Raw genomic sequence first — 23733 nt, forward strand, 5'->3', positions numbered from 1 at the left:
AAGTCGGAGTCTTGATAGTGAAGAAAACCTGAAGTCCTTTTTCCCATTTGCTCAAAACAGTATCATCTTAAATTATGGATCAAAGTTCAGATGCAGACTGGACAGACTAGGAATTAACGCCATTGATTGCTATTGAGCACAACAGTGGCAATAGAGCTTTTGGCTCAGAAGTGATGATAGATCCTCTGGTTCACAGGTTCAAACACCACTGCTCAGTGGGTGCTGGGAATGTGTATGGTGGAGCACCATGCTGTGCATGCCCATAGACTTCTGCAAAAGCTTTTGCTGCTTGCTGTAGTTGCCAGCACAGTACGGGGCTATGTAGATCTTTACTAACTGTAACTATTTTTTATGTCATGTCACTTGGTGCTGTCACTGTACTTCAGTCCTTACTGGTATGATGAGTATGATGCCACTTTGAAAATTCAGACTGGGCACCTCTGGCTTTTATCTTTCCTCCCCACCTAAGATGTGTTTGTTTTGACTGCCTGTGAAGAGGAAACTGGTTAACTGGGGTTGGCTTATGAGGAAAAAATTATTTTGACCAAGTGAGTATTTTCAGTTCTAAAATATTACAGGTTCAGAGTTGAGTCCTGCATTACTTTGTTATGGAAGACAGTTTAGTGAAGAATTTTTTATTTATATTAAAGTTTATTTTTGATGTAAATTTATTTGAACTGATTTTACTTCTAATTCAGTAATGAAAAATAGAGTTTTTATATAGAGCTATAATTGGAAATACTTCCAGATATTTTACTGCATGGATTCGTACTGATACATGCATTGCAGACAGTTTCTTTGTATTCTAAAGTGTTCCTCACTTGATTTCTGCCATTCTGTGTAGATCCAGAATGTGCTTCCCAATTGTGATTTCTTTTGTCCAGGTGTTTTGCATATTATGGTGATATGTGCTCATTAATCATATAACAATAAGAGTTTTAGTAAAGAAAATTTCCTTTTGTCTTGTTTTGTCTTGCAGGCACCAAGTATAGATGAAAAAGTAGATCTTCACTTTATTGCATTAGTTAATGTAGGTGGTCATCTCTATGAATTGGGTAAGAATACTTTTTTATCCACTTTCTCCATTAGTCTGAAACAAATGCAAGTAGTGATGCTGTTAACTGTCAAAGTTTCAGAGAGATTTCTTGATGCTATGTGGGGCTTAGGTTCTTTTCAGCTGCATCTTAGGGGTTTGGGGATTTCTTTCAAACTGCAGCCTCCTTCCTGTAGTTGTGTTTTGTTTTTTTTTTTTGGTCTGTTTTTTTGGGTGGGTTTTTGGTTTTGTTTTTGTTTTTTTGTTCTCCTTCCCTCAACTCCATCCTATTAAGATAAAATGGTACAAAATACTAGATTGCCTCCAAACTTCTATGGGCATTTATAAGGATGGGAAGGAAGAAAAATGGATAAATACTCAAAATTTCACAGGACATTTGTTATATTTGTGTTCCTGAACTGCTTGTGGAAGTATTGAATTAACTGTGTGCCACTTCAGAAGTGTTAGCTATATTATTAAGTTGCTTGATACTGTTTAAACTCAAGGTATGTAGTCAGGGTACTAAGAGATACTAATATTTTGCAACACATTTGTAATAGTCTGGTCATTTTTTCCTTTACTTTTCATGGTCAATAGACAGTTAACTGCAACAGTAGTCGTTATTTTTTGAAACACAGCTATTTTTTCCCTCTTCAGATTGTGTAGCACTTAGTTTGGCTCAGATATTCTCTAATGACTCCAATCTTAAATATGTTGCTCGGCAACTAGGTTTTCCAGCAGGCTCTTCAGAAATCCAGCAAGCAGATCAAAAACTGCTAGTCACTGATCTTTCCTAACATAATTTTTGCAGTATTTTATGGTGATAAGATTTTCATCTTTTGAAAATCAGCATGTAATTAAGCAATGCCCTTAACAGGTGATAAGTAATCACAACATGGGGCATAAGAAAAGCTTATATATAAGCATGTATAAGAAGTGCTTATGTTAATATTAAGTTGATCTAAGGGGTATTACAAGGGATAAGTCATAACCAATAGGCACATATTTTTGTATTTTATGGTGCTGTGTATCTGTCAGTGAACTAGATCAAAAAGCTAAGTACTTTAGGATGCAATAAATATTTTATGGCTCTAAATTTCAAAGCATAAGGGATAACTTTCACTTTTTTGGTTGTAAGCTACTATTTCCATGTTACATTTTCATTGTCCATATGCTGCTTAAAAAGCAGAAGCTACATACCATGATGACCGTGTTTACCTATTTTTTGTAAGTATGATGTGAGAGAAACCCCATTTGAATTTTTCCTTAAAATAAAAAATTAGAAGGAGAAGAGAAATTTAGCTCTGCTGTACAGTGGAGTGTCAATAGTACTATTTCTTTTGTTCTTAAAATAACCTCTCTGTACCAGTGGAAGGAAGCAAAAAAAACCCCCTAACTTCAAAGTAGGAAAATTGAAAGTTTTTCAGTTGATTGGAAGAAGATTATTCAGCTGATTCACTGGCTTCAGACAGTATGGGCAGCATATGGGCTTTGGCATGCAGAAAATGCTAAGGAAGCACATGGATATTAAATATATATAATGTTTTTGTCATAGAAAACACATTATTTATAGGCACATGAAATTAAAATGTTGTTCTGCTAATATAGACATAAAAAAATCCCCAAAATTAAGGTAAACTTAGCTTGCAATAGTGCAAGGTATTCAATTCTGTTTCCCTGGCAATTTCTGAGGGTTTTGCCTTGTATCTTCAGTCATGGTAGTTACAATAATGAACAACATCTTGTTCATATAAATCCAAAAGTTTTCTAATACCAAATCTATTTTTAGTTATGGAAAATGCAGTTTGAAAGTGTTGTCAACTTTGGTGGCATCTTTGGGGAGGGAAAAGCATTTTGCAGAGAAGACAGATCCAAAAGGGATTTTGGTTTAGGAAATACTAAGGATACCCTGACATAAGTTTTCATGCTGTTAACTCTTTGCAAGTAACCTGAAGCATATTTATATGAATGAAATTATTTTTTTAAATGCTGAGAATGACAAGCAAGAAATGCAAGAAAAAAACTGTTAAAAAAAACCCTATAGCAACCCTGTTTAAATGTTGTGAAAGTACTTAATACTTAGAGCTGTTGGGTTTGTTTGCTAATTTAGTTTAAATGACAGAAATATTTTCAGTGATACCAGACTCTTCAGAATGGTGGGTTTGCTACTCTGATCTGTTGAGGAGTCCCTGATCACAGCTGTCAAACACCACAGACGTACATCTGTCTGTCTGCGTAAATCCATCAAGCATAGCTGAAATTTTTCTACTGTACTTGAAAAACTGAAGTACTATACCAGCACTAAAACGACAGCAACTTACATCTTCAAAGTTTTCAAATTAAATATTGAAAAATATTTCATGGTTTTGATTGGATTATTTTTTAAAAGCAACAGACTTTATAAATGATACTGGTAGAAGCAGTCAGCAATGGAGAGACCAGGAAACAACTAGCTGCATGTGTGAATTTTATGAAAAACGAGATAGCATTTTGAAAGTGAAGTACAGAAAATCTGTTTAAATAGTTTTAACTGGGAAAATGAAGCTTTTATAATTTCATAAATGTATTATTTAATCCCACTTTGTCTTTCAACAGATGGGCGCAAGCCATTTCCAATAAACCATGGGGAAACCAGCGACGATTCTTTTTTAGAGGTAAGGATAGACAACCTTCTTAAATGATGTTATACAAAATTCTTGCTGTATCTCCACATAGTTACATGAAAACTAGTTATATTTAGCTCTATTTATAGTTAGATGAGGAATAGAACGAGTGGGCTGGTGAAGCAAAATTAAGTTTGAAAAGAGAAACTTTGGAACACTTACCTTGTGGCTCTGGATGACAGAGTATTGTAACATAAATGTCAGAATTGTTGACTTTATCACAAGATCAGACTGGCTTATATTCCATGCTTAGGTTTCCATATACTCCTGCTCCTTTCAATTAGTACATCTAACAAGAAGTTAGCAGACTGAAAACTTAAAATTTTTTATTCTCTTTCCTTTGGTTTATAGTTTGATAGGTATCATGCTAGATAGAAGTTGCTTTCCTTTCTGACCCTTGCTAATAATCATTCTTCTCTACTTTCACAGCTTCTTTTGGGTGCTTCTTTATGTCATGAGCTGAGAAACTAATTGGAAAGGGATACACTGAGTTGGGAGGATAAACTGCCATCCCCACAAAATGATGCAAAGTTCAAGTTGAGAGAAGGCAATGCATAGACCTGAATTTTATGATATCCAGTCTGGATTAGCATTACAAAAGGAAGAAACCAGAGAAAGTAAAACAAACAAAATCCAAAATTATTTTATAGTTTAGAAGCACAGACTAATGTCTGTAAAGTTTGCAAACAATTTGTGCTTGCTTGGCCAGGGGGAGAAATTGGATAAAGCTTTCCTTATTCCGTATGTGGCTTTTTCCTGCTTTAGCTGATAACATGTGTTCTCCAGATTGCACCCTAAAGCTAGATGAAGGAATTACTTAAAATCTTTCAATTACCCCGCCCATCTTAGATTCATCTTGAAACAAAGGAAAAGTTATGAAGGCGGCAGTACTAGTTAAGGCAAACTTAAAAGATGCATTTAGAGTCAGACAAGCAACACATCTGCTGCACAAAGTAATATTCACTCACAAAAATCATCATTGCTAAGGTCCTTCATAAAACTTTTGCTCTTTTAGGCTGCTCATATGAGCACTGTAAGTAATCTTGAATAGTGGTAACTCACATCAGAAATACAGTTTATGTAGGTTTATCACACTATTTAGTAAACCTTTATGAAAAAATCCATTTTGAGCATAGTTTGGATAAAGCAATTTTCATATTTCAGTTGTGTTTTGTTTGGGGTTTTTTATAACAAATATGATTTCTACTGTTTCTCATTTTGGGTTTTTTTGTACTTTTTCCCCCTAGGATGCAATAGAAGTTTGCAAGAAATTCATGGAACGTGACCCAGAAGAATTAAGATTTAATGCAATTGCACTGTCTGCAGCTTAAAAGTCTTTTCCAGTGCGACAACTCTATTGCAATGTATTGTAAGAATAAAACTGTTGCCATATGTTAATAGTACAAATTTTGATACTTCCCTAACATCTTGACTAATTGTAGCATACGTGGAATAAACTTTGCATTTGTCCTTGCTATATTTTGCTGCTTGTTCCTACAGTAACTTTGGGTATTTCTACACAGGCATGCATTTTGTGCAAGATTTCTATGTGGTGGGTTTTTTTCCCTTCCAACCCCTTAAAAGTTTTGGGAGTTACTGTGTGATATTTCCTCATAATCATGATGAGCTATTTCAGAGCAGGACTGTCATTTGTATCATGCACAGGTAACATTCTGAGTGGAGTATGTGGTATGGTAATGGCTGAAAACTTGGAGTATGAGGCTATCTCCATCTTTTATCTATAGTGGGGCAAGAATATTATAACAACTTCTTCAGGTGACTCAAGTGACAAAGACATTTTTTCAGTGCATTATTTATAAATAAATATGTGGAAGAAAATAGGCAGAAAAGATTCTTACCGTCAGTGAGCACTAACATTTTAAAATTATCTTAATGTTTACATTTTGAATAAAACTTCACTTTGTTTCTCAAGTCTAACAATGTTAATAAATTGTCAAAAAAACTTTAGTTAAACCAGTGTTTGCTATTTGTATATGTGGAAAAATGATGTGGATTTTGTACCCTGAGAAGGCACATTAAGTAATTCAAATGGTGGGACTGTGGAGGGCACACACAGGTGAATACAGCAAGGTGAAGTACCTCACCTAGCTGAAATAAATGATAGAAAAGTGATGATTGTTGTGATGAAGTTTTGTTTAGCAACAACAGAAACAGACTGGAGATTTTAAGACAGACATGATAGTCATATACTTTTCTCCCCTATAGGAATATCTATTGTAAGTTTGTCAGGGTAACATTACTGAATGCTATGTGATAGCCTTCCCCTGTGCCATCCCTGCCACTCCACCCACTGATCTTAAGGTACTGTTGACCAGTTTCTATACCTGAATTAGTAACACTGTGGTTGTTTTGAGTTTGATTTTCTTGTTTGGTTTTGATTTTGGGTTCGGTTTTTTAGCTAAGCAATCTTAATACTTTAGGATTCTTGTGAAGATTGGTTTGGGTTAATGTGCATGTTTTTGACATTCAGGAAACATGTTCCCTATTCACTCCTTTAAAGTGGAATAATTTAGGTTTGCTTCCAGTCAAACCCACTGCCAAAGGAAACTGAATCCTCCATGTCCCAGAGGGTGCTTTCATTCTCTATCAATTGTCATTGCAGGAAAAATGAATGGGGTTATGCCAGAAGCACTCTGGCAGTTTTCCTTCTCTATAGAAAAGAAAGAGGCCTGGGAGTCTGTCTTATCACTTAAGAACATCTCTTGCACTCTAAAGAAAAAGTTGGTCTGTCTAAAACATGTCACCTGGAGAGTCCAGTAACAACAACAGTCTGCTTTCTATAAGTGAGCTGGTAGGAAAAGCAAAGGAGAAGAATGACACTAATGAGCTATTTTTGAAGCTTTTGCTTTTTCACCCCAATAAAATGCAGTATCATTAAGACTTGCTTTATATTGCCATGCTCATTAGTAAAGCCCTGAAACTTGCTTTTAAATAAAAATCAGAGGCTTTAGTAACCAAACCAGCTGTGTTGTCTTCTTGCTGATATCAGCAAAATCAAATAAAGGTTGTCACCACCGAATTGGGATATTGCGTATTTTAAGCCAGTGGTGACTTGGAGGATTGCCTTTCAAGTAAGCCATAGTTAATATAGATAAGGCCCTTTTAGGATAGGGAGGAGGGTTGAGGAAAGAGAGGAAGTGCAGTTCAAAGCTGCAAGCTACATCAATTGCTCTAGGGAAATGGTCTCATCATATATGATCTTCAGTGTTCAGAAGATTTCAGTGGGTTTAAGTAATAAATGGTGTATCTCTGTGTTTGTGCAGCTGTTTATTGCAACATCTCTTCAGAAGGGGAGTTCCTTGTTGAGTACGAGGACTGATAAGACAAATTTGGGACAAAGGTTAGAATAGTAAATTTGAGCTGACCTGAAAAATACATCTTGAATCTTAAGTAAAAACTTACAAATAAGAATGCTTAGTATTTTGGCAATATTGTAATTTTGCTTAACGTCTACACAGTCTTCAAATCAGTTGCTCTGCAGGGTAAGGTTTCCCTCTTTTATTTTCAGCATTAATTTCTGGTTTATTAATATACAAGATGGTACATTTTAGTGAATGCTGCTGTGAGATGCCAAATGAAGACTGCACTGCAGAAATACATCTCAGCCGACATGGACAGTGTAATAGCCTTCCAGAACTTGTGCAACCATGCTTTGGCACAAGCTTTGGCACTGCCTCGAGGAGCACAGGAAGTAAAGGGATCTACAAGCTCCTGGAGTATCTCCACATTGACAGAACCTCTATAACATGGATGATAAAAAAAGTGAGGTATGAACACTTGGCAAAGTGTTCAAAGTCAAGCAAGATCCTGGTTAGAGGCTGATAAACCCTGCAGACCCTCCTGTGGTGCTTTTGGCTCTGCAATGCCGCAATGTCTGCATCATCACCTGAGCTGTACAATCTCTGCTTACTAACTCAAGCTCCGTGGGAAAATAACATTGTATTTTCTAACTTTTGCAGCCCTGCCAGAGCCTCGACACCTTTGTGTGGAGGAGCATGACTTGGCCACGGGCACACAGTGCCAGGAAATCCCTCTTCAGCCTCTGCAGTCTGGGCTGGCTGTACACACTATCTTACAGAAATGGTGTGTAGGAGTGAGGAGATGATGCATGCTCTGTGCTTGCATTAATTGTAGCTGAGTGGAGCTGGTGTGCTATTAAGCACTCAGGATTGTTCTAGCTCTTTCAAGTATATTGGTGCAAGTTTTCCTATGTTATTTACATACATTTTGTTAAGAAATTATAATTTAATAACCAGTACAATGCCCTTTCCTTTCAATCGTGGCTGCATGATTCATTTAAGGGAAGAAGAAAGTTGTTTTCTGACATTGAAATGTATGTTTTGGAAAATAAAGACACTTAACAGCCCACATTTACAAAATAAATACGATGTTTCCTTAAAGAAAGAAGCCTGCCTTGGTAGAAAATATTATTGTGTCAAATATTTGTAGAACTCTCCTTGAAAAGAATATGACGTAAACTGTTGCTTGATTTATCCCTAGGAGCACACACATTGAAAGGGTTTATTTTTGTCAAGTAGAACAATATTGCATTTGCTACTTTTGACAGCAACAATTAGCAGTCATATCTCGTATATGTAATCTTTCTCTGATCTAGGACTCTGGTGACTTACATTGTTAGTGCAAAGGAATAATAAAACTATTTTGGTTGCTCAGGCTTACATAGATAATTTATCTGTGACAGTTGATTTAAAATTCACTTTGAGAATGAGATTTACATGTTGGAACTTTTTTTCTTAGTGAGGAACTTCGACTTGAAAGTTGCTGTGATCCATGCAGTCTACTTAGACACTTAATCAAATTACATGATTACTCAAATTACTTGAATTACTTGATCTAAAACATTAAACGCTTCATTTGTAAGAAAAGTGATTTGATTTGTTATGAAGTGAAATAAAGCAACCAGAAATAAGTGAGAAACATGACCTCTTTTGAAGCCTGTTTTACAGAATTCTTAGTTACTTTCTCCTATTTAGGGACAAGCACTGTACTCTTAGACAAAGTGAAAGACCTTAAAAACTGGAGAAAAGCTGCTGTAGTTCTCCAGAAGAATGTTTGGTGACCTCAGGTAATGCAAACTCATGTCAGCCAGCAGCAGCAGCAGATATATGTTTTATTTAGACATTTTTAACCTTTGTAATCATGGATGTTAAGTAGTGAGATGAGAGGGTTGTTTTCTGATGTTCAGGCTTCCCATTGAAGAAAAATGCAGATTCTTCATTTGTATTTGGTATTGTGGCTGATCTGGCTTGGAACAGGAAAAATGGGTAAGAAAAACCCCCTCAAAATTACAGCTTTGGTTATCATATTATTCCTTGCTGGCTCTATAGCATAGATGTCTCAAATCATACCATGGTGAGGAGCTAACTGCATAATTTCTATGCATTTGTAACTTAAATGTCAAACATCTCCCATGGAACTTACTTCAGCCAAAGTCACTGCATTTTCTCTCCTGTGTGAAACACCAGCATGATTTATGATACATGGTTATGATGATTTCCATGATACATGATTTCTATATACTGCAGAAACTGATGGCTCATAGCTTCTTGGCTTCTTGATCTCCTAAAATTATTCTTCCCTGTTCTAAGAAGGTTTTCTGTAAAACAGAAGATGTGTTCTCAAGTAAACATCTCAGGAGAAGTGAATTTGTATGTAGTACAAGTTTTAAGTTACATCTTCTCAGTAGTCCTTTAAAAATTACATATGTTCTGCCATGCGCTATAAAAGCAAAAGATGTGTGCAGCAACTCAGTTTTATTTACAGAGAACACATGGAAAGAAAAAAACACTACAAAAAGTTCAAATATGAAAAGATCATAGAATCGTTAAGGTTGGAAAAGACCTCTAAATCATTGAACACAATGTTAACTCACATTGCCATATTCACCACTAAACCACATCCCCACGTACCACACCCACACATTTTGAACGCTTCCCGGGATGGTGATTCCTCTACATCCCTGGGCAGCTTGTGCCAATGCCTGACCGTGCTTGCACTGAAGAAATTTATCCTTATATCCAACCTAAACCTTCTCTGGTGCAACTTGAGGCCATTTCCTCTTGTTCTGTTTCTTGTTACCTGGGAGAAGAGATCGAGCTCCACCTCGACACAGCCTCCTCTCAGGTAGGAGTAGAGAGCTTAAATACAACGTCAAAATGAAATATAGTACTCCAAAAATCCCAAACAAACCAAAGCAAAACCACACCAACCTAATGCTGTGGATTAGTATTACAGAAAATGGCTCTTTTCCCTGATACTTTTCTGCTTAGCACTTGTCCACCCCTGTATTGGAAGGAAGGATTTCACTGTGTTCAGCCAGCCAACCATATCCTTCCTGGCTCCCGTGTCTCGGCCAGGGTGGATTTTTGCAGCACCTTTGGCTGCAGCACAGCGTGATCCCAACCTACCCCACGTTTGTGGTCACCGCAGGGGGCAGAGCTCAGCGCAGCTCCCAGCCAGGTCCACGGTCGAGCTTTGCTGAGGCCGGGCTTAAGCTCTGTGCCTGGGATAGCGTGTGAGGTGGAGGAGTCGCAAAAAATCTGTTGCAGTGAGCGGGGGACAGGGACACGAATGAGGCAGAGAAATGGGCACTAGTGTGGGTGGCGGGAGCTAAACCAGAGTTGAAACCAACGGGGCTGGAGGGAAAGCATGGAAGCCGAGCCGTGTGGATCCAGCTCAGCCAGGGCACCTCCGCCACGGTCACTTTGTACGAAAAGCGCTCACAACAAAGTGTGGATCTCTCATGTCTCCTTTCCCGTGGGAAAGGCTCCTAACTTGGTCCGCAAACGGGACAACGCTGCAGAGTGCGGAGCGCTCCCCCGGATCGCGGCGCTGCCCGTGGCTGCCGGGGAAGCCCCACGGTGCGGAGCAGAGGGAGGCGGCCCGGGCCCCGCCGGAGGGAGGCAGGGAGGGAGGCGGCGGCGGGGCAGTCCCGGCCGGGCGGGGCGGCAGGTGGCGGGGGCCGGGGGCCGGCCCTGAAAGGTGCGATTGTCCCCAGCTATTCCTGGTATGCGCCGGGGCGGGAGCCGCCGGGGGCGGCCTCCGCCGGCCGGGAGTGCGAGGGGCGCCGCGTCCCGGCGGGAGGGAGCCGCCGGCGGGAGAGAGAGAGGGAGGAAGGGAGGGAAGGAGCCGCCAGCGCCGCGGGGGCGCGGCCCCTCCCGGGCGGCCGCCCGCCCCGGGGGTCCCGGCGCTGCCGCACGGCCCGCGGCTCTCCGGATTCCTGCGGCTCCCGGGAGGGGCAGTTCCGCGGGGAGGAGGCGGAGGGGGAGGAGACGGCGCGGGCAGCGTTAAAAGGAGGCAGCTGAATGACAGCGGCCGCTGCCGCGCCCCCGCCCCGCCGAGCGCCGGCCGCCCCCCGCTCGCTCGCTGCTGGCCATGGACGGGAGAGAGGACGCGGAGTGCGACTTGCAGGCGGCGTTCGCCGAAGCCCGGCGGTGGCTGGAGGTGAGGCGTCTCTCGGTACAGCTGGGTCCCCTCGCTCCCCGCGGTGCCTGCCCGGGGCCGGGGTCCCGCCGCAGACCCCGCACGGCGGAGCGCGCAGCGCGCTCCCCCCGCGTCCGCAGCAGCTCCAGGGACGCGGCCCCGAACCTTCACTCTTTGTCGGCAGCTGCCGACTGCTATTTTTGGAAAGTATCGTGGCAACTTGTAGAAATCTGTCTGTGCAGTATCGCCACCGCCCCCTCCTCGCAATCCAAATTAAAGGCTGGCTTGGTTGCCCTCCTGTCATTAAGGCTTATAATTTCTTGCCATCTTGTAAATGACTTCTGTAGCGCTTGCTCCGAGACACTCTGAATTAAAGACACTCCTTCCTATCTCCAAAGAGTTCAGGACAGAGAGCAACCTGAAATTAACACTCATTTTCTTCTCTCCTATTTTTAAACATGATTGTCTGCCTTCGTGTAGCGCTTGACGTAAATCTCCGTGTTTCTGTATCGTCACCCCGAGCCACACCGGTGCGGTGGTGCTGGAGCGTGGGGAGGTTGTTCCTGGATGTACCTGAGTGTGACCAGGGCAGCATCGGCTGAGCGAGCGAGGCTCATGGCGTGGGAGCTGAGAAAGATTAGGAATACTGAACAGCTGCCCTTAGTTAGAGTCGTGGCGTGTTTTTGGAGCGCTGGTTTGGATGTATTTTAACATATTAAACTTATTTCTTTGTGCGTAGTCACTTAAGATGAAACTTAATGTCGGAACCACTATCGCAGGAACTTAGGAACGTGGAAATATTCAAAAAAGGATGTTTGTTACTTTTTACCCCTCATCTTTATGAGCTTGTCAAGACCTGAGTTCAGGTTTCTTTGTTTCCTCTGTAAAACAATGACATCTAGTGCTTAAAATCTATTGAGAATGTTGAACTGAGAGCGCCAAAGTCAAGGGGATTGTAAATGACCTCCACAAGTGTCAGTTTTGTGTCCTCTGTGAGTGTAGGTAATTACAGCAGTCCTGGCTTCCCCACGTGTCAATTTGGTAAGAGCTAGCTGTGAGTTTAAGTAATTAAAGCATTCCTCTCTCACGTATACCTCACTTGTATTGCTTTCTTTAAATTGGTAAAACTTGCTTTAAAAAGTTTCATTAAGGTGACGTAATGTTGTCTTTGAAAATCCTATTTTAAGGGCTTGGGGATTTGTTTTAATTATTATTAGGTTTCATATGATACTGGCTGGTTGTACCATTCCTACCAAAAGTTTTGTGTCTTTGCCTGCCAGTAGCATGTGGGAGCTCTAGCAAAGTGATGTGAGTATGAAGTGTGCACTGTTTGCATAGGCGGAAAAAACATATGCTCAGCTTCCCCCCTGCCCAGTCTAATTTGTGTGGCTATCCTTTGATATGTGAAAGCTGTTCTCATCTTAAAGTAACTTTTAAACTTACCCCTCGGAGAAACATTTTATTTTAAAGCAATTAACTTGCAAACCTTAAGGTATTGATAAACAGGATGCTAGGAATTCCATAATGTTAAAGGAACATGTAAATATTTACTTCCCTATGAAATGAGGTTTGTGTTTCAGAAGAACTGTTGTGTTTCTCTGCTCTTTACATCCAGATGGATTAAAAACCCATTTCCGTTGTTGTATGGAAGAGTAATGATATTTTTAGGATAATGAGGCATCTCCCAAGGTTTTGTGAGTCTTGGCGAAACAAAGTGGTGTACACATGATTGAGAGTGAAACTTGGTGAGTCCTAATGATAAAACAATTAGTTTTGAAGATGAGGCAGATTTTCAAATATTTACAAACTTGAACTTCTGATGTTTTGGTAAGGTTTTGCGTACCAGCTTCTCCCTAACATTAGAGGAGATGAAAGCATACAGACACTAGCTACTATGTATTTAATGGAACAAGCCAAAATATCTTTGTAAACTGTTACTCTTCCCCTTTGCTAATGAATGCTTTGTTAACATATTTCTGTATTTCAATTGAGACCTCTTTGGACTGAGACTTAAAAAAACCCTCCAGCCTTGAAGATGAGGGCCTTTTAGTAACAGGAATGAGCAGCTGTATTTGTCAGATCCCAAGAGGAGTAAAAAATACCCCAAAACCATTAAAAAAATATGTTAGCCCATATGTTTTTGAAGTTTTTGGTGAGAGAAAACTGTCCTGATCAGGTTCCTTTTCTGCCTGTTCCCAGCTGAATTCTTCATGCTGTAGGGCAGCCACTGGCTCATAGGAGCTCAAATATTTGTTCCTAGTTCTTATGCTACAAAAAAACCCCAAAAACAAATCAGCCAAAAAAACCCCCAAACCAAATAAATCCCAACCCAAACTTTTAAACAACCGAAATCTAAAAAGCACAAGAGCTTGTTTAAGAATAATAACAACAAAAAATTGCATCTGATATCTGGTGTTACTTAAAGAAATACTTTGTTCTTTAATTCAGGTTAATGTTGAGGCATGTTTTATGATAATGGAGACAAGGAAGGTCTGCATCCTTCACTGTGCAAAGACCCCTTAAAGTGTGGTGCCCAGCTTCTTGTGTTTCACATGTTGGGAATTGGGAGGGGATGTTGCTTGTCTCAGTTACATGAGTTGGAGTCACTGGGGGAGCTGCCTGTTGAGGACGTCGTCTTCTCTGGGGGAAGAATGGTCATTTTCTGTGCAAAGCTCAAGCTCCTTTCAGGTGTCATTTCTACAGAAGCCAGCAGTGGTTAGTGGTGTTGGGTTCTTACATCTAAGAATTTTGGCACTTTCTGAGCTCTGCCTGGAGCAAATGGTGCTGATCAAACTCACCCAGCCTTCACCTGGCACCTCAGCTGGGCAATGGGGCATGCTGAGAATAAAATATTGGAATGCCACAACTTGGAAATAATTTCTCAAAGAAGAAAAGACCAAGGAGAAACCTCATTACAGTCTACAACTTCCTCATGAGAGGAAACAGAGGGCAGGCAATGAGTGACCCATGATGGGACCCCAGAGAGTAGCATGAAGTTGTGTCAGGAAGGTTTAGGCTGGATATCAGGAAAAGGTTTTCCACCCAAAGGTGGTTGGACACTGGAACATGCTCCCCAGTAAAGTAATCACAGCACCAAGCTTGGCAGAGTTTAAGAAACTTTGGGATAATGCTCTCAGGGACATGGTGTGACTCTTGAGGCTGTCTTGTCCAGGGTCAGGAATTGGATTCAATCCTTGTGGTCCCTTCCAGCTCAGGATTTTCTCTCATTCTATGAAAGGTAGAGCTTGTTTGCCAAAGCTAGAAATAGCTGGGTTAAAATTGTTTTACTGTGTTCTGTTCCATATTATAACTTAAGCAAGCCAAAAGCTGTTCCTCCAAACCAAAGCATTCTTCCCCCAGCTATTAAATATCCCAGACTGCCGAGTCTGCTTTCCTGCCTCAAGATGTGGGAGGGCAGTCTGCCTCTCCCTTTCTGCAGTCCAGCACCAAGTTCACCCTTGTGAATGAAGCAAAACACAGTCCCTCTGCCCCAACACATGCTTCACTGTTTTAGGAGTGATGCCCCTTGAAGAGTTTGAGAGGAAAGAAGCGTGTGCTGCTTTCTTGTAAAATGTCTCAGATTTTGATTCTACTTCTGTGTTTTAAACGAATACTAATCTTCTGGTGAATGTGTATGGCTTGAAATTGTTTGCTAAAGCAACTTGAAACCTGACCCACAAAGTCTGTAAATCTTTAGTTAAAGTGCCTTGAGGCAAATAACACTTGAATTTTTTTCCCCCTGAAGTAGTCAAATGTACAGACCCAGTCTGCGGGAGGGTGGCCAGCAAGCGTGTGCCTGAATGAATTGTTGGAAGGAAGCAGCAAAGCTGTAGGAAAGCATGTGGAGCAACTTCAACAAATCCACTGAAGTAAAATATGGGTGTTCAGCCAAGTAGCTATTAATATTGCAAATTAGTACAGCTCTTCTTGTGAGCTGAATTTCTTTCTCTAAGAACTCCTATAGAGTTGTAAATCAAATGTTCTGAGAGCTACTAATTTAATCAGAGTGTGTTGGGAGTGTCAGAATCGGGACCCTGTAGTTGTTCCACATGCAGGGACACTGCAGCATGTCTGTCCTGTGCTAACACTACCCAGTGATGATGGAGAGAACTGTTTCACCATGAGGATGTCTATAGCAAGATAATATTTTTTATCAGTTTTAATAGACAGTATAAGCAGAAGAAAGCCCAGCTTATCTGGATGGCAACTAAAGATAGCTCTGCTGCTCCTGTCTGTCATGACCATTAGCTAGGTAGTGAAATTGCCTAATTATTTTTTTTTAATGCTGTTGTGTATTGACAGCTTCATGCATTACTGCATTACAGTAGTTGTTGGAAAATTACTTTTTTCTTTTTCCAGGACAAAACAAATTTGTATATATATGTGTGCACCCCTGCCACCACCCTCTCAAACCTGCTCAGAAGATTGAAAAAGCAGATTTGAAAAGTAACTTGGTAGAAAGAGTCTATTTGAGGATAAAACTTGAGAGCCAGGACAACTTAATGAAATCTTTTGGTTTGGACCAACAGTACAGCAATCAAATTCAGGGAATGGTCTCTGACATGTGGTTACCAAATGTCTTTTTTTGAAGCTGTTCGAAGTTTGCATTTCTACTGTATATTTTTATGGCTTCTGTAAATGCAGCTAGAGGTCTAATACTGATGTTTTCCCTGTATTTGCATAGAGATCTTACCTCAGTAATTATTTTGTTTTGTTTCTCCCCCAAGCATGAATCTAATGCACACAGTCTGGTATGGGATGAATAACTGTAGAGATAGAATGCTAATTTCACTGTTCAAATCCTCTTCTTGTAGGTTCCTTTGTCTAAGTTGAACTAATCATTATGAATTTTTTTTCTTAGTTCTGGGTAATGTATTCTTGGATAGCCTGTAGAGAGCCAGTCAATATCCTGAATAGTGCTAGAATGAAAGATGTGTGAATGAAATGGCAAAATCTATATATTCTGTTCCCTAAACCATGTTTAATACTGGGTAATTCTGTCAAGTCATAAAACCTGGGTGGGCTGGTTTCTGGAGAACTTCTTAAGCACAGCTGCCAAAGTCCTGGCTCACGTTTACATAAGGGGTGTATTTAGCCCTGCTTTAGGTGGATGCATCAATATTTTATTACTGTGTGTATATTCTTGGCAATGAGTATTTCATGGAATAAAGCTGAGTGTATCCAATTGATGTGTAAATATTAATTGATGTATAAATGTACATGTTGTGAAGTAAATACAGCAGGAATTTTAATCCTGGAAATAATGTTCTCTCCATTGCCTGCAGACTATGAAAGGGCTGTGGTAAAATGCCATATAATAGGACTAGCAACAATGTGTTAAAGGGTGACAGTAAAACCCTTTGATCCAGCTGAACATTTTTTTCTGTTTCTTTGTCCCCTTGCTTCCAGATCTCAGGACAGGTGTCTATAATATGTTTGAGAGAAAAATGGGACTAATTTTTGCTTGAGAGTAAAATCTATTTCCTGGTTTCTGCAAGGTGGGTTTATACATTTTCAAGTCTATATTCGGAAAGTCTCAGGTATAATCAGAAGTCTGTCTTCATGGAGTCCTGTGTGATGGGCATGCATAGCTTTGAACTGAGTTCACAATATAGCTTCCTTTATGAAGTTTCTCTTTGTACTTTGGAGCATTGTTTTAAAACTTTGCATGAAAGTAACATCTGCAGGCACTTTCAGAAAGAATTAACTGTTGACTATAGAAGTGGGTATGTCTTCTATACTGGGTAAATGCATTGCAGCTTAAGGGGAACTGCAGACAATGCTCACCAGGCTTTTGTTTTCTTCTGGTCTGTATTTTGTGGTGAGCAACTAGAGTTAGTTGCCTTACTTTTGTTGTTTTTCTCCTGTCATTTTGTTTGTTTGTTTTTTGAACTCTGTCCTGATCCTTTCTGCAGTTTTGTGAGCTCAGGCATTTTTTTTCTGTCCGTAGTTTATGGAGAAGGTGAGATGATAATGATTTTCATGTTTAGCATGCTTTGCCCCCTCCACCCCCTCACTACTGTGGACTCATTCTTAGCACCTTTTCTCTGTCAGGCACTTTTTTTTGGTCCAATTTTTAAAGTTTTTAATGAGCACTTGTGCATATTATGTTAGTGACCTTGCTGAGCTTTGGAAAACACTTGTATTTTTATTGTGTTGTAAGAACCAGATACATTCCAGCTGTTTCTTGTACCTACCACTCCTCCACTTTAAAGTTCCTTTATCCACTCCTGCAGGACATTTTCTAAAAACAAACCAAACCCTGACCTTTTCTGCTTAACAAGACTAATATAAAACTCTTAACTATCATTTTCTAAATGGGCTTTCCAGCTACAGCAGTTCAATGAAAAACAGCATGTGTTCTCAGACCCAGTGTACTAGAAATGCTTCTGCTGTTCTAAGGTGTGCTTGACACACCTCACTTATTATCCAAATTATCTTGGGAGGAGTGTTTTGGTTCTGCTGTTTTTCACATTTCTGAATGCTGTCAATCCAAATGAAAAGCTAACTTTAAAGGAATGTAGTGAATAAGTTACTTTAAAATAGGTTGTGTTCTTCATGCTGAGCTTCTGCAAGGCATTGTAAATTTAGCATTTATTGGTGCTAATTTTTTATTTTTCCAATGAAAGGAAAGATATATGGATCTGACTCACAGCATGCTAGCTTCCAATTGGATACTTAGCTGTAAAACTTTCATTTCTGTTATACTGAATATAGAAACCTAATTTCAACAGTGTTTTCCATTCGTGGTACAAAACATCTGGGATTATCTTAGAAGGGCATGAAGACTGAAAGACTTGCTTTATACTTTTTTGCCAATGTTGGCACGTGTTGTGCAAATGTTGGCACATTCTTTTGGTACCAGCTCATGTGAAAGTTCTCAGTTTTGTTTCTGGATGGGAATCAGCTTTCAGTTGTTACTATTAGAAAAGAACATAATATACTAACTTTGGGAAATAGTTGTTACTGTGTTGGCCAAAAAAGTAAAAATCCTTGTAATGTATCACAGCTTTAAAGGAGTTAGTATAGCTGAGATCAGTTCAGCTAGCACAAACAGTGAAATCTGTTGTTTGGGCCAAGCTGTCCTCCTACAGCAGATGCCACGACAATGTGGTTTTGTGTTAGTGCTGAGATGTTATCCCAGCAAGGTGTCATTGAAACTCCTGTGCTTGGCCTGTGCTTCCCCTGCCTCCTTTTGCTGTGGCAGTGGTGTCTATCTGCTCTGGTGAGTTGGCTGAGGGCAGAATCAGTGTTTTGTGGTATTTAGTGTTTGCTTGGCTCCTGAAATGCAAGAAGGGCACCAGTGCTTCAGCCAGGGAAGAGGTAGTGTTGATGGAGGTGGCCTTTTGGCGGCAGCTCACTGTTGGGTTGCAGCTGACTAGTGGGATGAAGAAGGCAGGCACCTGAACTCAGACAAGCCATCTATTTCCCTGGAGGTTTTTCAAGTCCCCTGCTTCTGCTCATTGCCTGGCTCTCTTCCTTACATGACTCAGGATTTGTTTGCTAGGTGCCCAGGGTCGAGGTATAAGCTAGACACCTTGATTAGGCAGGCTGGCTTCTAGCCATAAATAACTTCTTCAGGATGAATTTCATAAGGCTTATAAATAATTAAGTTGGAGCTCTTTTAAATAGAAATTCTGCCAGAAGTTTCTGAGCCAAAGGATTTGAAATTATTTGATATGCTCATGAACTGACTTCTACTATGGCAGAAGCAGTCCTTATGTCCCACTGAGGTGGTGTTGGTTGGGAGGTGGTCCTTCAGAGGTATTGGGATATCTCACCCAGCAGTTCTGCAGTTGTCATCACCTGCCCTTCACAGGGCAATCTAATCCCAAAACCCTTTTCCAGTGGTATTTGTAACTTCTTTCCTGGAACTGCTTTATTTAACCTACTATTTGTTATTTATTTATTATTTTTTCCTTCAGGAAGGAATTGAGAAGTCTGGCTTCTGGAGTTTGATGTGAGATTTTCTGTGTGGTCAAATGACCATGTCAGCTAATAAATCAAGATGTGATAAAGAACAGAAATGTGGGATGATTTTTCTGCTTACTTTAAGGAAGTGGATGGAAAACCAGCCAGTACACCATGGGGCTCCAATATGCCTTTTGTGTAGCTGGTGTCAGAATTTGGGGATGCTGGAAGTGGCAGATGGGTGCACAGTGTTAAGTTTTTCTGCCAGTGGTAACCACATAGCCTGGGTCAGTCATGGCAGTACTGTGTCATTTGCTGATGCCTCCGAAAATGTGACATAAGTATCCTATTTCTATTAGTATTGATATTTATTTGATATTGATATTGATATTAGCTTGATATTGAAAGGAGCAGAATGTTGAACTTGAGGATCTTTGAAAATCTTTTCCAACCTTAATGATTCTGGGAAGCCAGATGTCAAAGTGGTTGTGGAGGAGGAAAAAAAAATCCAGGTTTGACAGTACAGCATTGGAGGAGTTTTGTAGCATTACCTGTTGCACTGCCTTGAAATGCTTCTTTGGAAACTTTTTAAGATTAGGTGAGGCAGGGAACAAAGGCATCACTGCATTTTTGCTCTAGGAGAAACCTTTTCTTCCTTGTGTCACCATGCTCTGTTTGCCTAAACAGTGCCACTGACACTTGATGCACCTGAAAATGTAATCCTAAATAAATCAGGACCTGACATTTAGTTGCAGGTTCTTTTGCAAATATAAGGGGTTGCAAAAAGGTGACATTGACTCTCTTAACTACAAGGGTCTCACCTTTGTGTATATGTATGTATGGGTGGAGGGATGGTTTTGTTTTGCTGGCTTTTTTTAATGTCAGGTGCACATCTTCATTGTAAATTCTCAACATTCAGTAAAAAAGCTGCTTATAGTTGATCTTATTCAGACTGAATGGAAATGGAGTGAGGATGAAGGCATGAGCTCCAGGTACAGATGGATATCTTTTACAGACATTTGCCTGTTGCTGTGGAGGCAAAAAAAAAAAATCCCTGATATAATAAACATCAACTCGATGATTATTCAAGAGAGTATTGCTTCACAGCTACAAGCCCTATGTGTGGATGAAGTTTTCAAAGACAAATCCCCATTAAAATGCACAGACTGGGTTGCTCACTAATGATCTAGCTTTCATGTGTCTGATAAAATCCCTAAGTCCTCTCTGACTTTGGGGTAGGTCTGGCAAAGTGATCTCAGACTCCAGGAAGGTCTGCATGTCAGGTGTCAGTGCATAGGGCTGGGAACTGTGTGCTCTGAAGAAATGACAGAGAGGCTTGGAAAGGGTTGAGGAGAAATGCGCACCTAAAGTTATTTGTAAATAACTACTTTTTCCTTCATGAATTTCATACCTTGTAAGTATTTACATTGTGAAATTTCATAGAATGTGCCAACTTTTAAATCTGTTATTTTCTGGTTTTTTGCATTTGTTTTGCATGTAGCCATTTCAAAGATTGGGGAATGCAGTCTCAGGCTATTCTAAATTTCTGAATGTGTTACTACACTTATTTTATTTTAATTTTTTCACATATTTTAAAATTAGTATCTCATCTGCTTTATTTACTATGGAAAATGAAAACCTATTGTTATACGTGACTGAAAAATGCTTCTATTTTCATGCTTATGGTTCTTTTTTTTCTTCCTTTTCTTACCTCCACAACTAAGAATTTCTAAATTTTTTTTCTTTACTGTGGCAACTAAAATCTTGTGTTATTCTGTTTTCCAGTGGAATCTTTGGTCTTTCCTTGTGAAACCTCTCTTCCTTTGGGATGAATGTAAAAATGTGAATGTTCTTTCCCTAAACACATTTGGATGTACCATAGTCAAGAAGGATAATACTATTAAATCTTGTGTGGTTCTCAGTGTAGTGGTTAATTTTGTCAGAACACAGACTATTTACCACCATGCACGTTTCAGCAACAGGATTTGATCTGTGCATGCAGGCAGGTCTCTTGCAAGACCCAAACAGCTTGGCTGTGGTGATGAGCAGGGGCTCCCAGCATCTGGGCAGATGTGGCTGGGAAGCTGGCAGTAATTCGGTTTCCTGTGTCTGGTGCATTGATGGCTTAGATGTGATCCAGCTGTGCAGATTTCCAGTGGTGACTCATCTGATTATTTTCTCTTCCCTCTGTGATTAGCTGAGGAGGTAGGATAGAGGAGAATATCTCTGTGGAAGTAGAAGACACGCTGTCACGCTACATTTCTGCTATGGGGGGGAAGAAATGTGGGAAGGATATTGGTTTGTCTCAGCTGATTTTAAAGGTATGCCAGCCTTCCTCACCCTCCTTTTTTTGTGTTGTTTCCTTATCCCTAACCCAGCTGTGCTGTGGCTGTAGCTTGGCCATGTCTTACCTTTATTTTTGCACTGTTCTGGAGTATGGGAACAGGTGAATCTTGCGTGCACTCAGCTGAACACACACTGCTCCTGGGGGCAGGATGTGGAGATGAAATCTGGATCTCCAGGTTCTTCTCATCTCAACCTTAGTGTTGCTACACTCAGGTAAAGAAGTGAAGTGTATGTGTCTTTTTTTTTTTTTTTTCCTGGAGGCAGGAAATATGTTTTCCCTCTTGGGCAGGGGCACTTTTCTGCAGACTGCTAGTGGAAGATTTCTTAATCTATCAATGCATATGATGTTGTTTAGGTTGCCTGTAGTAGTTTCAATTTTTGACAGATGCAGATTAAGACTTCTAAGCTTTGACCATGTCTGCCGACCTGATGCAAACTGGGAATTGGAAGCAACATGGCTGCTATCACACAGAAGTCCATGTGAACCAGTATAGGTCTGACAAGAATGCCCACAACATTATGCAATATAAATATCCTTTGAGATTAGGTTGCTATGCATGAATTGCAACCAGACATAGCTCATTGTTCTCTTCATCTGAAGAGCCTGGATCTTGCTCACTTTTTTTTGGTTTTGTGAGAGAAGATTCGAAGGATGAAACTTGCTTCAGTGTAACTGCTTTTATCTGTCAGGAAGACCTGTTTACCAAAGTACTAGTACATGGGTGCCTCAACTGTTGCAAAAATACAATGGCTGTTCATTCTTTCAAAAGCTTTATAGTTTTAGAGAATGCATCATCCTTATCATGGGAAGTGTCTGTTGGAAAAGCTGTTCTTGAGAAAGCTGCCTTAAACCCTCTCATGTTTAGAGATTTGTGGATTTCATATGCCCTTTTCTTTCCTTTATTAGATGTTAACGCCATACTATAAGAATTAAAGTCCCTGTGTAAATTTTAATATTATATATCCCCTCCTGTCTACTTTTAAAGGAATATTAATTCTGAGATTTGGAAGGGAAATAGGAACATAAGGGTCATGCAGCTAAAAATCTATCCTGTACCTGGGACCACTCTGATAAACAGTGTGGTGTACTGAGAATCTTTGTGTACAGTAAGGAAAACTTTGGGGATTGAATGTCATTGTAACACCAGCAATCAAGTACTGAACAGAACTGCCCAGTACTTGTGTGGTGGTGTCTGTTCCTCAACTTAGTAAGACAAGTTTTCGTCATCTGCTCAGCTTCCACAGGCAGCTCCTGCTCACTGGCTCATTTTAAATGATCATTTCTTTTTTTAGCATAGGTTTATGGTAATGATACTCTCTGGTTTTCTACTGAGAAAAATCTGGTTTAGATATTGAATTCTGAGCTGTGGGTTTTTTGGGAGGTGCTTAGAAGTAGGCATAAGTTTTCAATATGAACTAAAAGTTCAATTGTTTCCTGGATATAAATTCCAGGACACTTTCTACTTTGCAATGAATTTGACCAGAATCTGTTGCAGTAGCTCCCAGTGGTCACTCTGCTGTTATTTCATTGCTACACGGAATTTAAGTTACATGTTCTGGAATATTTACACAGTGCACTTCTCTCTATTTAACTTTTAGTGTAATTAGGCTACAGCACTGTCACAAAAACACAGTTTTGGTAATGTGGAATCTTTAATGACCTCTGGAGCATTGCATAAGTACTGTTAAGTCATAGCTGTTAGGCTGCAGTTGTGAAAAAAATCTCGGAAGCAATGGCTAGTTTCAGGGAGAGAGTTCCCCAACAATCAGAAAATTGGTATAATGCTATTTTAGACCTTAAAACCCCTTGCTTCTGTTAATATTTAGTGTCAGAGGGAGCTTGCTGATGATGCTTGTTGCAGATATCACATGCTGCAGTCACAGGCGATGGGGAAGCTGCTGCATAGAACAGATGAGCAGCTCATGTTCTCCCTCTGCATAGATTCATTACTCGAACTGAGTTACATATATGCAGTCTGGAAATGCTAGAGGTCTTTGATCTTTAAAACTTAATGTTTGAAAATGTAAATGATGTGCTCCTTTTGATCTGCTTCTTAAATTAAATGGTAATTGTGAAAATTACATCTGGCAGTTTTCCACTTAAGGGTTTGTACTTCTCATTTCACACTATGTTAATTTTAAACTGTATGTCCTTGCTGGTTTTCCATCAGTGAATTCTGGTAAGGGGTTGATCCTTATATTTCTGCATGGCCTAATTATCAGCAGCGTGTGCATTTGGTGCTAAGACTTTAACATGCAATTCCTCTAAACACAGATGCCAGGGATTGCCAGTTCTGCCTCTAAGTCCATGGTGAG

At 40.0% G+C, this 23733-nt stretch overlaps 2 protein-coding genes across 14 annotated transcripts in view; both read left to right on the top strand.

Annotated features, from left to right (window-relative positions):
- Positions 1–5173, top strand: part of UCHL3 (ubiquitin C-terminal hydrolase L3) — a 39859-nt gene extending 34686 nt beyond the window's left edge. For both annotated transcript variants that reach the window (XM_033051447.2, XM_033051448.2), the window contains 3 exons: positions 980–1055; positions 3629–3687; positions 4944–5173. In XM_033051447.2, the coding sequence (XP_032907338.1) occupies positions 980–1055; positions 3629–3687; positions 4944–5027 (219 nt within the window). In that variant the 3' untranslated portion in view covers positions 5028–5173. The remainder of the gene's footprint in view (positions 1–979; positions 1056–3628; positions 3688–4943) is intronic.
- A 5900-nt stretch (positions 5174–11073) lies between these two features.
- The window catches only part of LMO7 (LIM domain 7), a 130959-nt gene continuing 118299 nt past the window's right edge, over positions 11074–23733 (top strand). For all 12 annotated transcript variants that reach the window (XM_033051912.2, XM_033051897.2, XM_033051899.2 and 9 more), the window contains exon 1: positions 11074–11181. In XM_033051912.2, coding sequence (XP_032907803.1) covers positions 11113–11181 — 69 coding nt within the window. In that variant the 5' untranslated portion in view covers positions 11074–11112. The remainder of the gene's footprint in view (positions 11182–23733) is intronic.

The sequence above is a fragment of the Catharus ustulatus genome, chromosome 2 (assembly GCF_009819885.2).
Source record: "Catharus ustulatus isolate bCatUst1 chromosome 2, bCatUst1.pri.v2, whole genome shotgun sequence".
Lineage (NCBI taxonomy): Eukaryota > Metazoa > Chordata > Aves > Passeriformes > Turdidae > Catharus > Catharus ustulatus.